Source organism: Telopea speciosissima, chromosome 2 (genome assembly GCF_018873765.1).
Source record: "Telopea speciosissima isolate NSW1024214 ecotype Mountain lineage chromosome 2, Tspe_v1, whole genome shotgun sequence".
NCBI classification, from domain to species: domain Eukaryota; kingdom Viridiplantae; phylum Streptophyta; class Magnoliopsida; order Proteales; family Proteaceae; genus Telopea; species Telopea speciosissima.
Genome location: NC_057917.1, coordinates 15,283,668 through 15,300,614, shown reverse-complemented (window position 1 = coordinate 15,300,614; position 16,947 = coordinate 15,283,668). Strand labels below are relative to the sequence as shown.

The 16,947-nt window shown below is 38.0% G+C and overlaps 1 protein-coding gene and 1 pseudogene across 1 annotated transcript; one reads left to right on the top strand and one right to left on the bottom strand.

The window, feature by feature from the left end:
* Positions 1-5,886: 5,886 nt before the first annotated feature.
* LOC122652295 lies at positions 5,887-16,728 on the top strand. Its single transcript, XM_043845999.1, has 2 exons — positions 5,887-5,896; positions 15,073-16,728. Exon 2 carries the CDS (start codon positions 15,141-15,143, stop codon positions 16,530-16,532), a length of 1,392 nt encoding a protein of 463 aa, XP_043701934.1. The 5' UTR covers positions 5,887-5,896; positions 15,073-15,140; the 3' UTR covers positions 16,533-16,728.
* LOC122650487 lies at positions 6,511-13,829 on the bottom strand (annotated as a pseudogene).
* Positions 16,729-16,947: the final 219 nt, after the last annotated feature.

The window sequence follows — 16,947 nt, the reverse complement described above, 5'->3', positions numbered from 1 at the left end:
ATCATTTTTGTGCTTTTGTGTGTGATTTCCTAGCATTCCTGTTTATATTAATTTAGGCTCAACCAAAAAACATGCAACTAGGGTAGAAGTTCGGTTTTTATCGAGTGGACCAGGATGCCTAACACCTTCTTCGGGTCGCAACTTGACACGGACCACAACCTTTGGATTGGATCATTTTCAATTGGAGTCATTTTTGTTTTATTTTTAGCATGGATTCTATATCCTAATCTGGGTGGTAACTTATTGTCATTCAAACTTTGAGGTCTGGTTTCACTCCCAAAACCTCCCTTTGTCCTCAGAATGTTGCCGTTGTTTTTCATAATAGAAGAAATATTACCAGCACAAGTCACAGATGGAGGATAAATAGAAGGAACTCGTTGATGTCGATGCAACTAAGTGATGGAAGTAGAAGATATGTGTGTGAGAGAGAGAGAGCATAATGTTGGTGGGGCCCAGGTGTTGGTAGGGCCCTACCCCATTTTGTCCAGCCCAAGTTCCCAAAAACACTTACACCGTCAAACTCTAAAGATGGGTTTTAAAGCGGTGGAAGTAAAATAGGGTTTGGGCTTTAGGGTTTTTTTTTTCTTTTTTCTGGTTCGGCGAGTGTGTGGTTGTTCTCCAGAGAAGAACTAACAACAGAAACGAAAACCAGAAAGAAAGAAAGAAAAATAAAAGGAAGAAGAGGAGAAGAGCAAGCCAGGAGCTTGGGATTGTTTCTACTACAATTTGAAGATCTCTTCAAAGCAATTGGACTTTGTGAGAGGTGACGTTGTGGTGAGAACTTGATTTGGCTTCTTGGGAGATAATCCCTATTGTATTGTCTCAAATTGCTTGTACATCTCAAGTTTGGGCAAAAACTTGAGAGAATCATTATACTCTTATTTTTCTCATAGTGGATTGGTGCAATATTTGTCCCGTGGTTTTTTCCCTCTACACTGGAGGGCTTTTTCACTTAAAATTCTTGGTGTTAATTGTATGATTGCTTTCTTGCAATTTTATTTCTCTTATGCGCTTGGTTATATTTATTTGGTAATTTTGACATTGTATTATTACTTTATCAATACACATTAGACAAGTGGGTTTGATTGATTAATCCCAAGACATAAAAGAGATCAAATTTGATGATTAACAAGCAAATGAGAATAATGCAAAAGGACTCAAATTCAAAACCCAAAACGAAAAGGGATCGGATTTGATGGTCAGTGGTCACACCGTGTGATTGCTGCAAATTCGTTGGCGGAGGTGGAAGACTAAGTAAAAGTGTAGAGATATAGAAAACCCGGGGGTGGGTTTCAGTTTTCAAGTTTGACAAGATAACTGATGGAGACAGACAATCACATGCTAGTAGAGTTCCAACTTCCAACTCAATGTAACCTGACCATTACGAAGATGAGGGCAAGGGGTGGCTCACGAAGTCACGGTAGAGGGAAAGGGGAGAGAGGAGGGGAGGAGAGAGAGTAGGCGTAAATTAGGGATTGTGAATTAATAGGGATAAAGAGAGGTGAAAGCTTATTTTTTGGGGGGAATTAGAAACAAATATTTGAATATGGAAGTTTTCAGAAAATGCTGGGTAAGTACAAGGGAGTGATACAAATAACAACTATATATATATATAACCGATCGTGCGCCTTGGGGGGCTCCCACGCGTAGACACAGAAACAGCCTTGCCCCCATGTAAAGGTGGGAATTCTAGGTGCCCAAGGCGGTTTTCTACATCTAGGCATGGGAGCCATGCAAGGCACATGACCGGTAGCGTTCTATTCCACACACACACGCACACGCACACCTACACATACACATACACATACATACATATTATATACTAGTAAAGATACACGTGCAAATGCACGTGTGACCATATGTGACTGCAGAGAAAAGATATTAGAGAGCAGAGGGTCACTTTTTAATTTCTAAATAAGGTAAGAGGTTTTGATGTATGAAATAGCAACTCAAACGTGGCCATTAAAAAATGGACAAGATCTCATTATTCTTGAATAGACTTCCTATAACAAATCATATTTTCTTCTACCACAAGTTTGGTATAATTTTACCCTGTCGATACACACTCAGAGAAAGAGAGAGAGAGAGATGGAACTATTGATTATTGGTAATATAAATCAAATACTCTAGCTTTTTAGATGTCTACCAATTTAAATATAGAAAATTTTAAGGAAAATTAAACACATAGCGTTCTAATTGTTTAATAATCACATAAACTATATTGAAGCTAATCCTTCAAAGAGAGAAACCTTAATGCATGTCTGGGATCTCTCTATGTATTGCTCGAACCATGTTGAAGTCCCACTTGGCCAATTCAAGAATGACAGGATTCATGTCCTCTTGTCTCTTGTATGCATCAATATACAACCTTGTCTTTGGGCTAAGCGTCCTCCAGTTCAGGGGAATTTCCAAGGAATGATTCACTATTTGGGCTTCAACATTTAAGTCTTTGTATTCCATTATGTCTTCAAGATATCTTTTAGAGAAGTGTCTGGCCTCATCCAAGATGCTCTCACCTTCTGCACCGAGGTATGAAGCTTAATACAAGCTCGGCATTCCTATAATGTCAGCACAAAGTGACTACTTAAATTTTCAGAGTACTTGCATTAAAATATTGCTTTAATTGCTTAAGAATATCCATAATATATGCAGAGAATAAAGACAGTAGGTAAGTTTTTTTTTTAGGAACCTTGGAGAACAATAATGCTAACAACAATGATGTATGAAGACCAAAAAGATGGTATTGTGTTCAGTTTCTAAGCAATGGGAAAATAAAATTTAGTAGGTAATTTTATTTTCAGGAACCATGATGTCTTAATGAGATTTAAATGACAAATAGACACACAAGGTAATACTATCCATGAGCATCTCACATAGCTTGATGGTTCACTGTTCAAAGGAATCTTGGATAACAATAATGCAAGATTTTTGTTGCATAGAATCACTTGTTGTGGCATACATTATCAACAGCAAGGAAAAATTTAGGCAAATCCAAAATATTAAAATATTTTATGTTGTAATCAAAATTCAGGAGATGGCTTCCCAATTTCACTTCATTACTTCTAATGATGACAGAGCAGGATTCTTACCAGCCTACAAATTTAAAATGGGTTCCCCATTTACTACCACCACAGCCTCTTTGCGAAAGCAGGGGTATGACTGCATACATTATGACCCACCCCATACCCCGCAGTGGCCCCTTTTAAGTTCAATGATAACAAAAAGAAGCCACAATGTCCCTAAACCATCAATCTATTACAAACACCATGAGTTTATTAATTAAAAGATCAAATCCTACTGATGTTTTATCATAAAATTAGCTTGCTGGTAGGATAGCTTGGCTTCTATATTGTCCCTCATAGAGATTGAAGACAATGCCAACGGCCCACATAAACATGCAGTTAATGTTATATTTCTTTAATCAATTAGATAGTGATGGAAAGTGATGTGTAGATTCTAATCAATCAAACATGGGTAAAAGGATCTAGAATAGTAACTGTTGATCCTTTGGACAATTTGCATCCAAAACAAATATACACGTTCTTTCCCTTCCCCCACCCTTCTTTCTTTCTTTACAGTATGCTTAGTAAAAGCTTAAAGTATGCTCCATGATTATCTTTGAAGCCTAGCTTCATACCAGCCAATTTCCAAGAATTTGTCCATACATGTGAGGAGCAACCCTGCATGATTAGCTATGCTATTGACTAAGGAGGGCTCTAAATGATATCTAAAGATGCAGTTATGTAGCTGTTTCTGTACCAAGGCGGATTGCAAACTCATGATACTTATTCAACTGCTTCAGTATGAGCTCAGATGCTTGTTTACTCCACAAATGATAATATGATCAGTCTCTGGAACTTGTAATTGTCAATTGCATCATTATTGCACACAATTACTTTAGCAATTAAAAAGCAATATCTTCATTAACCCTCAACTTGAGTAGATGATTAACAAAGGCATGCCCAGGCTTCCCAAAAGCACTCTAGATAAGACCGTGAAAATTGAGTCTAAGACTATTGAAAAGAAAAAACAGATCACAGTTCATTATAACAATCAAATCATTCAACAAATTCTTGAATTGGCAGCAAGAATGGGTAACCGAAGAATTTAAAATTGTTAAATCTTCAATACAAGTACTTATTAAGATAGAAGGTATGAAATTCTACAGAGAATAAAACAAGAATTGACGATAATTATCCTCAATAAGCAGAAATTCTTAAAAGAGTTACCAACATGAAGAGTGATAAATTGAAAATGAAAATATAGCCTTCCATAGATGGGGATACTACACAGCAGCTAAACATATAAAAAACATTTTTCATAGCTCCAATTGTGATTTTTAAAGAAGAGGAAATGGAGATCAAATGGCTGCTAGGATAGCAGCATGGACAAAAGCCCTGATATTTAGGCCTAAGAACGTGTATATTTGTTTTGCAACATGAAGCAAACTTGAGTTGCATTACCTTTTGTTGAGGGTATTTTCAGCTCACCCAAACTTAGGGTGTGTGGGCTCGGTTTTCGCATATACAATTTCTATATTTTTTCTATGTTATAGATATTTAAATTACGCTGTCTCCTAATACAGATATACTTAATTAGGATTAGCATCAATTCTGTGGCTGAGTTTACTCCTGTTATTTGGATTTCCAACTCAGTTTAGGGTTATTAGGTCTGAGAAGCAATCTATAGATAGGTCTTCCATAATTTAAGCATTAAGATTTATAGCTTTCTTTACAGGCTTCTGCAGATTCACAGCTCTTCAAATTGAATGGATTCTCAAGGTACCCCTTGGTGGATTCCAAGGTCACAGCAAGTCGATTCCTGCACCCCCCCCTCTCTCTTCTTCTATTTTTCTGCTTACTGTTCCCAAATTTCTCTTCAACATCCAGGTCAGTTTTCTATCTTCTCAACACTTAGTGATATCACTGTTCAGGTGCAACTATCCTGATTCTTAATTCTTTAAGTATCTGCTAAACTAACGATCAGTTTGAGCTAAATTTGATATCTGAACTTATAAAACTATTCTCGTACAGTTCTGATCATTAGAACTAAGTTTTCTTGCTTAATATATACATCTCTCATACTACCCTGCTTCTTTTTCAATATTGTCCCAATCACATCCTCCATCATACCGGAGAATTCACAAAAATTTTACTGATTGTTAGGCCTAAATATTAGGGTCACTTTACCTGAATTTAAAGCCCAGCAGATCAGTCCTATGTAAGAATATTAAATTTTCTCTTAATTGCCTAATTTTATTCTTCTCGGTTTCCCCAATTATTTCTAATTTTATAAAATTATTTATTATTACATTGTCCTATCAATTCTCAATCCATTTCTTATTCAAGTTCTCTTATTCCATATTATTATTTTCTTTATATCTTTCATTGGGGATGAACTACATGCCAACAATATAAATAATAGAGGTTGATGAAAGACAAGCATGTGCCAAAGGGAATGAACTATATTCCGCCAATTAAGAAAATTGTAGCAATATTGGGGGTTATTAAATCAACCAAAACAACCGAAAGACTGAAGAATCAAAGCTGAAACCTTAAACCTTTACAACATATAAACATAGAAGCTCACTAAATTTCTCTTGCTACTGTAAAAACTACAAATTTACTTACTAAAAGAGTATACAGTTACTGCCTGCATGGACGCATCACAACTATTTAAAAAGAAAGGAAAAAAAAGTCATAGCTGCAAAGTGGTTGCTGAGATTAGAAGGTCAATAAAAGACAAGCACAGCCCAAAGGCAACAAAATCTATTACAGTAATTAAGAACAGAACAGTAGCAGTGAAACTAATTCGGGAATAGCTGCAGTGTGATTGCTGAGAATAGAAATAATAGAGATCGATGCAAGACAAGCACAGCCCAAAGTGAATGAACTTTATCCAGCCAATTAAGAACAGAGGAGCAGTAGTGAAACTACAAATTGAATCAGATCAGACAGAGTATTCAGTTACTATCTGCATGGCCGCATCCCAATTATTTAAAAAAGAAAGAAAGAAAAAAAAGTTCATAGCTGAGAATAGAAATAATAAAGTTTGATGCAAGATAAGCATAGCCCAAACGGAGTGAACTTTATTCTGCCAAGTAAGAACAGAGGAGCAGCAGTGAAACTACAGATTGAATCAGATCAGACAGAGTATACAGTTACCGCCTGCATGGCCGCAACCCAACTATTTGCTGACATTAGAAATAATAGAGGTCAATGCAAGACAAGCACAGCCAAAAGGCAACAAAATAATTTACGCTAATTAAGAACAGAGGAGTAGCAGTGAAACTAATTCGGATCCCTATATCATGGAATAAGGTAATACGATAATAGAAGGCATATATAACTATTGATCAATTGTACGACTCTGAATAGCAGGAAGGGGGCAGAATGGAAAGGCCGAGCTTTCCAGACTCAAACATGGATCAACTCCAAGTAACATTATAAATAGGACAACTCAGTGGTACAACTCACTGCCCTCTTCACTTCAACTTCAAAGTTTTCTTTTTTACTCAGCCAGTGATGGATCTTTTGCTAGTGAATCAGTATAAAGAACATCTTCAATTCTGGACATGACAGTGACGGCCAAGCTTTCAAGTATCCTAGAGTATCTCTCTAGAACAGACTGTCCTACATCCTGTGTACTTGAGGTCTCTTTGAGCTTTTGTACATAAATAGAAAATTATGAAGAAAGATAAGATAATGTAAGTTTCATGTTCATACCCGGTTGTATTGGATCTTACTTATGTCAAGTGATGACTATGGAATTTCCCAGGGAACCTCTGTTCTATAAGGATTAGAATGCTCTCTTCTCTCTATTCAAAGAGCTCCCTCTTTTCCAAGCTCACTGCTGAACCGCATGAAGACTTGCCATCTTTGTTTTTCATTTTACTCTTGTAAATTACAATGGATGCCTCAATCCTGTTCTTGATGTCTAGGATCTTGTGCTCTGTTGAAAGGTCCATAGTGGAGATGAACTGCTCTGTATCAAAATATTCCACTGTAATACTACGATATATAGTGTCCCCAATGCTTGCTCTCCCATTCTAACACAAAATGGAAAATAAATAAACAGTTAGAATAAATCAAGAAGGTACAAATGTTCTATAGAAATGAAATGCAGAAATCTTGCTTCTTCTTGATACATCAGATAGCACTTCTTGGGTGACCTTATCAGTGGGTAGCCACCACTTATCATCCGTCCTACTTTCAGCATCATCAGCATCTCTAGACACATACCAGAACTCATTCTGGTACTTAAAGTTATCTAGGTAATCCTATTAATCATGCAGAAAATGGAAAAGAAGGGAATTTTTTTTAAACTTCAGTAACTGTTTCTCTCTATTTCCTAACCATTGAAAATTATATAGCTATCAGTTGCTTACAATGAGCATGGCATCAAGTTTCCGCATGGCTGGGATATTCATATGCAGATCATTTCATTGGCTTGTCATCATTATCTATTTGATCAAGAGAGGATTATTAGGGTGTGAGAAGTAACCCCAATATATATGATAAAATTGATCGAGAGATAATTTCAGCGAGACGTATTTCACCTCCATTGTTCAATCTTTCGTTTGCTGTTGGGAAGGTATCAATTGAACAATGTGATCATTGATAGATTGTTCAATTGATAGATAAGAGCCAATCACTTTCTTTTGTCCACCTTCCTTCCTCTCAGAACTGTCAGAAGGCATGGGCTCTAGTCGCCATTGTTCACCAAAGACAGAAGCTGTATACATTAGAAAAAACGAGAAATTTGACAACCCATTAAATTTTTTGACCAAAAATACAATGTACACTATTCATTTTCAGGAAACAGTTGCTTCAGAAAATTCTAAAAGTGTATTTCAAATTATTGATGAGACCTTGTATTTTCCTAATTTTCAAAAATAATAAGAAAACATATGCAGTCTACGTTCTAGAAATGCATGAAATAAATGGGGATCTATTTTTTTCCTTCTACTTTAGTCTTTAGCAAAGTTTATCTCATTAATTATGTGTAGACCCTGTAATCCATTTATGTATATTGTAAGTTGTAACAGAGAAAGGAAATACAGTTTAATGCAGTACTTGAAAGCAGCATCTGCAAGGTTGGTAATGGCATTCGACAAAGCCAAAGCCGATGAAAGACTCTTCCCTCCACCCGACATATCTTCACCTAAAAGAAGCTTAGTGAACCTTTCTTTTATCATTTCCATATCTGAAACAAACCAGAGAAGAAAAAAGACAGAAGACAAGTTCGGAAAATTGATTAATAGAAAATTAATTCATAGATTGAATTGATGAGTAGTCAGAAAACCTTTCCATTATTTGAGACTCAATTCAGATATCCTTGCAGCTTAAAAGCATTATATATAAATGGATTGTCATGTTTCAAAGTTGTTGAAAGTAAGTAAACTGATAGAAGGTACAATACAGGTTGATCTCTTTATGTCTAAAAAAATCACACAGAAAAAACCAAGAAGGTCTAAGCATACAACTATTTATGCTTAATTACCTGAGTTCTTGTCTTTGGCTTGGATTGCAACAGTGCCACCACCACCTCCTTGCATAAAGCAGCAGAACGGACACTGATAACTGAAGCAGGAGAAGAAACTACTGAGAAGAAGTGTTCAAATTCATGACACTGACCAGCAAAAGAATGAGGATTCTTTGGCGGAACCAAAAGAGGAAGACAAAAAGGAAAAGAATAAAACACATACAAAAGCTGAAGCTGGTTTGGAGATCGAGGATCAGCACGTTGAACCTGAAGCTGGATAATCAAAGAAGAAGAAGAAGAAAATAAAGCATACCGAAACAGAGGAGGAAGAACCTGAAGGGAGCAAGAAGAAAAAGAAGAGTGATGAGTGAATGTTCTAATGACAGCATTATCATAAGTCCTGATTGATGTTGATATATAAAGCATAAGCACATCCAAATACACTAAATCAGTAAAGAGAATAAACACATATAACTGAAACAATAAGCAAACAGTTGATGAATCAGTATCACACAATTCATTCAAGTGAAACAAGACACAGCATATTGAATCAGAAGAAAAACAGAATATTCATAAACACAACGCTTAAAACAGAGAAAGGGGGGAGGGAAAAGAGATCTTACCAGTTCACCTTATGATAACCACGACCTTTATATACAAAGGTTTGATAGGTATATTTCCCTTGTTCCTTCATGTTACCCTCTTCATTTCTAGTAGAAAGAGCTTAAACCTCAGTTCTACTCCCTTGATGTCTACCAGCCAATGTAGTAGATTTGATTTGTCCGCTATCATCTACTGAGGCCTTCACATAGTCAGGCTGCTCAACATGCTGTTCTATATCCACTGCAACCCATGTTTTTTGGTTAATAACGGCCTTAATCTTTTCCATCTACAATAACCAATCAAGCAGTTAAGGCAGGCAAAAATATGTAGTACAACTTATGGAGAACTAATATGCTTCACCATTGTAAGAGACACTAACTCTAGAGTCATGTTGGAAATCAACAAAGGCTTTTGTTGGTTGAACCGTGGGTCAGAGAGAGGAAATAAAATAATGGAATTGTTTGTTTTAATGAGAGAAAGGCCTAAATCGATGAGAAGTTACAAATAATAGAAGCTAGGCGATGTGGGACTAAAACCCACATAGCTGACATAAGCTAATAACACTTAATAACATAAAAATAATCCCAAAATGACCAGAATACCCCCACGGTATTCTGGAGTACATTCTTCTAACACTCCCCCTCAAGCTGGATTGTACAAATAAGAAAGAGGAAGATCCAGCTTGGACTAAAAGAAAAAAAAAATTCTAAAAGAAAAAACTCTCTCCATAACAAACTTGAAAAAAACAGACCTTCAAACTAGGACAGACTTGATCAGCAAAAAAGGCATCTCTCACCAATTTTTGTCCAATAATGAATCTCTGAAGTATAATCTTGAAGGTAAGTAACTAGGGCAGCAAGCAGATGAGTCAGGCAGCAATAAAGATCAAGCAGTGGAAACAACCAAACTGTAGGACCTCATATGGGCAAGCAATAACCAAACATCTTCAAAACTTTTAACACCAGCCTCCCCCTTATGGCAAACGTAACCCAATAACAAGGTAGATATAGATACTTATTGGCAATGGTGAAATCTCTGACCTTCTATGTTTTGCACTAAGTATCCCTGCATGTTCTGCTCTCTGCAATGGCTGCAGGTATACTGTATATAATCCCCCCCTCACGTGTAGTGCACGTGGACATAAGAGAGATTAGGTTAGAGATAGGGCAAAACATAACATTCCAGAATGATTCAATGGTTGCCAAGTGTAATGGAAAAAAGAAGAAATGGTAAAGAAGAGAATACCATTAACTTCCAAGGGTGTTATGGGTAATGCCAAAGGTATGTTTTGGGAGGTGGCGAAAGAAAAACAGCAGTGGGATAATGGAGTAGGATTAATTGGGTAACATCGAAAGCTCCAACCATCTTCCATCAATCAAACAAACACTTTGAATGGAAACCCCTGCAGGGGAGAAACTCCTAACTCCAATATTCAGATCTGAAAAATATACAGATCTGATTCGAAGTAAGGAAATGCTCCAATTGTCAAGGCTTGATCAATCTTCAAATAGGGAGGAGCAATTGTGCAAAAGATTCCATGGTAGAAACTCCCACATGCTAGACAGTACTAAGAAGATATTCGGACAGTAATGAATGGAAGTAGCCTCAACAAAACTGGATCAGATCTGAATCTGTAACAATGCTAGTATGCAAGCTCTAAAGTATGCCGGATATTAACCAGAAAAGCTTCACATAACCGAATAGGTTCGTAGGTGCAACCAAAAAATCGTGCAACACACTGTGGTAATCCCAAATAGGCTGATCTCCAGGGTAGTAGATTCGAGTTTTCAATAACGAGAGAAATTCGATCTCCAATAAGAGGAAACACAGTCACAATTATAGGGCAAGAGTATTCCACATGAAGGCAAGAAGAACACATCAACCACCATGCTTACGTAAGCCAATCAATAACACCAGCCAGGTAGGTAGTGAAGCTCATAATAACCAGCTAAATAAGATAAATAACCAGACAAATCCATAGGTAGTTGAAGCAGCCAGCCATATAGGAACAAGAAAAACAGCTTGATAATTGAATAAACCAAGCTAACAGAATGAACTGGAATTTTTTTACTAAAAAACTTGATGTATGATGCTGAATAATGGGCTGTATACTCTTCTGATGTTGATAAAACTCTCCTAAGAAATTAGCAACTGTGGACTGTCCTACCCCTTAGATCGATTATAGCCAGGGTTTTGTAAAAAACCCTGAAAGTGAATATCGATGGTCGGGAAGGGATCTTCAACAAAGCTGAGGTTGACATGTCAAAGGTGCCTGCTTATTGTAATACTTGCTAACCAAAAACTGCTGAAATGGATCTCCAGTTCGAATGACCAATCTCCTTAGTAATTGAGACTTGATCTTCACATGGGAGAAATACCTAAAAATCGCAAATAATGAGGGCAGCAGACTATCTTGGGCAGTAGACCTTCTTCAAGCCATAAATAGTTGAAGTAGAATGTCCTTCGTGATGGTAGAAATACCAACAAAAAATTCCAAATAGCAGCAAACATCCCTAGCCTAAATCGATTTTTATCAGGGTTTTGCAAAACCCTGAAAAGAAGAGATCGATTGGGGTAGGGGTCTTAAAAAAACTTGGATAGGTATAATATTGAGGTCGATTGGTCCTTAAAGTGGGAGTAATCAGCCCTCAAAAAATTAGCAAACTGAAACCTGAAAGTCAGGGTTTTTGGTAGGTAACCAAATTAGCAGGTTAAGGAATTTTTGCTTTAGAAACAAATCTAGCCATCAGAAAGGGTCCAAACTTAGGTCGAGTATGGCTTGTAGTAGTAGAGAATCACCCCCAAAAAATTAGCTGCATCTAAAAAGGAAAACCCTAAAATCGATTGGAGTCAGGGTTTTGAAAAACCCTGACAAGTTGAGTTCAATTAGGGTAGGGGCTGGAAAGGTTAATGAAAGATGGAGAAATAGAAAAAAGGAAAGGAGGTCAATGGAATAGGGTAGGAAGGTGCTGGAAAAAGGCTGCATATGTTGCTCCAAAAGTGGAGGATCAATCTTCTTTAGGTGATAGGAATCTGATCTCCAAAGACAAAAGGGAAACTCCAAATCGCAGATTAGGGTCCAGTTGGATTTTAATGAAAAACGATAGAAGAGAAAGGGGGGCAGCACTAAATCATCGATATTATGTCTACCTCATTAGTGCTGCCCTTGTTTTTGGGCTGAAAGGGTGAAGAACAGGAATAGGAAAAAACGAGAAAAGGGAGAAGAAGAGGTGAGATCGATTGGAGGAAAAGAAGGGAGAAAATAAGGTTTTTCTCTCTAACCTAGATCAGACCAGCTCTGATACCATGTTAGAAGAATCATGGGTTAGAAAGAGAGAATGAGAGAATGGAATAATAATGACTTGTATTCATTGATAAGCCCCGAGGGGAAAGTTACAAAGGATTGAACTAGGCAATGTGGGATTAAACCCACATAGCCAATTGTAGACATAATTTCCCCTAACTAACTGACTTTATAAGAGCAGCCAGTTAAACCTAATAACATAGGAATAAAACTATCCCAAAAGAACCAAAATACCCCCATGGTATTCTAGATTACATATTCCAACAGCTTTCTACTGGGACTGCAGTGTCTTGGATGCTATAGTCCAACCTTCCACCAATCTTTTTTTTAAGAGAAATTTAGCATCAAAACCATAAACAATAGTATTACACCTCATATACAAGTCATACCTTCTTAGTAGCACTCATGAAATCCTGAATGATGTTGTAAATGCTTAAAAACTCCAGTAATATTAATTTCGGATGCAGAAGAACACGGACACCAAGGAGTTTGGTCAATCTTCCATCAGCAGCAACATAAGCTGCAAACACAGCTTCTGTGTTCTCTCGAAGCACATCAGCTTTGCCAATGACAGTTTTATCAGAACACTTAATCTATTTAACCTTAGAATACTACATTTCCCTATGTAGCATATGAAAAATTAACAAATTACAAAAGAAGAAGAAGAAGAAAGAAGAAACGACTTACAAAAGAAGAAGAAGAAGAAAAAGCCTCAAATGAAGTGTTCCGAGTTACAACCACCGCATATGGCCGCTGCAACTGTTTAACTAAAGGAGATGGAGACGGAGAAGAAGGAGAGGAACAGAAATAGTCCGCCTCTGCAATCACCAATGAATTAATTTACAAAAAAATAATAGAGAACAGAGAGTGAGAAACCAACAAATGAATTCATGGAGTTTTCATCCATTAAACAAAACTAGCAAAGAGGGTAACAACTATAAAAAAGATAACGCAATGCAAAATTGAGCATAGAGAATCGCTGGTCAGAAAGAGAGAGAGATGCATCCATTTGAGAAAAAACTTACGTGCCCTGATCGACTTGACAGAGACAGAGAATCAAAAGGGGGCAACGGGGCAGGGGCTCGCCGGAGAAGAGGTGCAGTGAGTCGCTTTTTCGCCGCTGCAATTGCCGATGGAGTTCTACAATATGAAGCAGTGGAGCTTCAAAAATCAGGGAATGGAGCCTGACTACAAAGGGACAAGCTGGTTTTGTATTGTGAAGAGTTCCCAGTTCTAACCACCACAAATGGGCGTTGCAACAGCTTGGCTAACGGAGACAGACACGGAGAAGAAGGAGAGGATTGACTTGACGGAGACAGAGAATCAAAAGGGGGCACCAGGGTAGGGGCTAGCCGGAGAATAGGTGCAGTGAGTCGCCTTTTAGCCGCTGCAATTGCCGATGGAGTTCAACAATCTGAAGCAGTGGAGCTTTAATCATCCGGGAATGGAGACTGAGAACAAGGGGACATGCTGGTTTCGTATTGTGAATAGGCTAGGGATTTGGGGGTTAGGGGTTTAGTAGGGTAAAGGAAACCAATCGATTGGCTTGTAGAAAACGAACAGTTTTTAATTATTAATTATTAATATTAATATTAATTAAAAATAAAAATTAAAAACAATTATTAATACTTAGGGTACCCTACATTAAGAAATTACATGAAGATTAAGAATACAAAATTGGAATTCTAGATAAGAAAAAAGGGTAAAATAGGTAAATAAAAGATTTGTCACAACCTGCTTTTATATAATAGTAGTATGATATATGATGATTAGGGTTTAAGAATGTTAACCGATCGTGCTCTAGGCGTGCCTCCAACACCTAGATATAACAATCGCCTAACCGCCTTGCCCCCATGAAAAGGTGGAAATCCCATAGGGCAAGGCGTTAATTTCCAGGGTGGTTAGGCGGTTATGTGTCTCGGGCATGGGGGCCATGCCTAGAGTGCGATCGATAGGGTTCCTTTTCCCATATGATTATTTTGCTCCGTATTAGGCTCCGCTTGTTTCATAAAATAAAATATGCTAAAAGTAAAAGAAAATTTTATAAATATATAGAAAAAAAGAATGACACCTAATTGTGTGGATCATATGCTCATATCCAAGAACGCACGAAATCACCCTCCCACCCTTATAAAATAAAAAATCTCATCTATATTGATACCCTTACAGGCTTGCATGCTCTTTCAATGGCCCCCACTTGATTCAGGCTACACGACCTCATGCCCATGTATACAAATTTATGCTAATTTATATGTCCAATATATTGCTGTTATTTTTCACAAAGTTTGTTTTGCCGAGGGAACTGGAAAAACAACTTTGAGTAGGTAAGTCTGACTGAGAATTTTTTTTCCCATCCTTCAACCATCAGATTGAGATTACTCTTTCTCTCTCGTATTAACCATTTAACCCACCCACCGGTGCAAATCTCTCGGAAGATCTCGCACTAAAGCAGATTATAAGATCATGCAATAAAGGCGTGAACTTGATTTGACCATAAATCCGATACCTATCACCGACATTTAATAAGACGCGTCAGAACAAGATTGGAATTTGGAAATAATGGAGTGATTTTCATTTCTTATCGCGCGGTCGCGGATTCTTCTGCACATTGATTTCGGCTCAAAGGGTAGCACTCTGACTCTGTGGCTCTATGCAGGAGCTGTAAAGAATCATCCTTAATATCTCTGGTTTATGGTGTATCTATATCCGGGTTGAATTCAAAAGTTGCGGAGAGCAAGAGAAGACGGCCATGTCCTATCCTCGTCTAGACTTACGCACTACAGCTCAGGTCATCAAGCAGTCCACTGTGTCTTTCCTCTCGAGCTTCTACACATTTCTCTTTCTGTCTCTTCTTCTTTTCTCATTTCGTACTATTGTCGAGACTGGAACCTTACATGTCACCTCTTTCATCGATAAGGATCCCTCTCTGAAAGCCCTTCTATCTCGCCTCGATCTTGCAGGAAAGAATGTCAGATCATCCGAAGGTTTTAAATCTCCGTCCGTCGTGAACCGACGACGTCGCTCTTTCCTTCACCTTAGTCGCGTCGGAACCCTAGACGACGATTTCTTCTCTGGAGAAGAAGATGATGATCGGATTCTCTTCGGGTTGGGTCGTCGTTCCCCTGTCAACGGAAGTTCTGTGAATCTCAACCATTTTTTCAGCCAACAGGGCAAATTAGGGTCTTCGGATTCTGAGGAGAGATACGGGTTTAGGCTTTTGGAGGTTGTTGGTTCAGGATTTCTTTTCAAGGCTGAGGGTTTCTCGTTGTCGGATGGCGCTGATGAAGATGGTAACGGTAAAGGAACTGGTAAGACGGTTTCGGACAAGGGAGGGGAAGGGGATAACTCTGCGGATTTTCAATTATTTTTTAAGGGTTTCGAGCTTGGTCGTCGTGATGCTGCGGCCTTGTTCTTTCTGGTGAGTTTCTTATCGGCAGCATATGGTTGGGTGATTCTTGGGTTTTTGGTTACACAATCTTGCAGCCTTGGTATCGTGTTCTATACTGTCATCACCGACCTTCTGGGCAGGTATCAGTCGTTTACTGGAACGGTTTATGCTGGTTCGCGTCTGGGGATTAGAAGGGTTTCTGGGTTTATACTCATGAGATGGGCTGTTAGAGATGCATTGACCCAACTTCTTGGTCTCTGGTTTTTTGGCGAAATTGAAGATCAGTACTCATTCTTTAAGCTGTTTGTGAGATTGAAACTGATGCCCTTCTCCATCAATTTTCCGTGGATTCGGGGGTTTGAGTCAGAGATCTCAGGGTTTCTGTTTACGTGGTTCTTGTTGGATGTTTCTGTGGCTTTCGTTTTTGCAGTGGATTGTTGGGTTGCAATCATGGACGCAAGGAGGAGTGGCAGGGAAGTAGTGAAGGAAGGATGCTACCTAATATCTACAATGTTAAACCAGGCCATCCAGATAAAATGTTATGAAGCCATCCTTTGTGGGTCATTTGTGAGATGGGTTCTGACTCGGATTTGTGGAAAGTTGTTTGCCTCAGTTTTTCAGTCGGTGGTGGAGGTTTATTTTATGGTAGCATGGTTGATATTCTACTTTGCTGCAAGGTGTGAGGATGCAAATTCAGATGGTAGGAGGTTCGGTCGGAGAGATTTGGAGGATTACATTAATGGTCTCAGATGATCCATTGCTAAATGGAGACGGTTCACCTAGAGGCTCCTACTATAACTGTAAAAATACTGGTAACATCTGATGCTTGGATGTACCTGTTTTGCTGTTCATGCGATTTTCCTATACCATTTTTGGTGTTGTTACCTGGCTTCTATGTGATGTTGTATGTACTTTGTCAGTAAGAAATATTTAAAATGTATATTTTCATGAAAGTCCGTCATTTGTAAATAATGTTCCATGCATTTTATTTATTGCGTCTTTGATTCATCATGATAGTGACATAAGAGATTCACAAAGGGCATGATTTACTTTGTTAGAAAAGTTTCAGTTATTGGTTTCCCTGATCCTGATATTGTAGACTGTTCTGTTCTTTCTGTTGTTAAACAGAGTTTTTGGTTTTTGAACATGTTTCTTGTGGGGTTGAAAC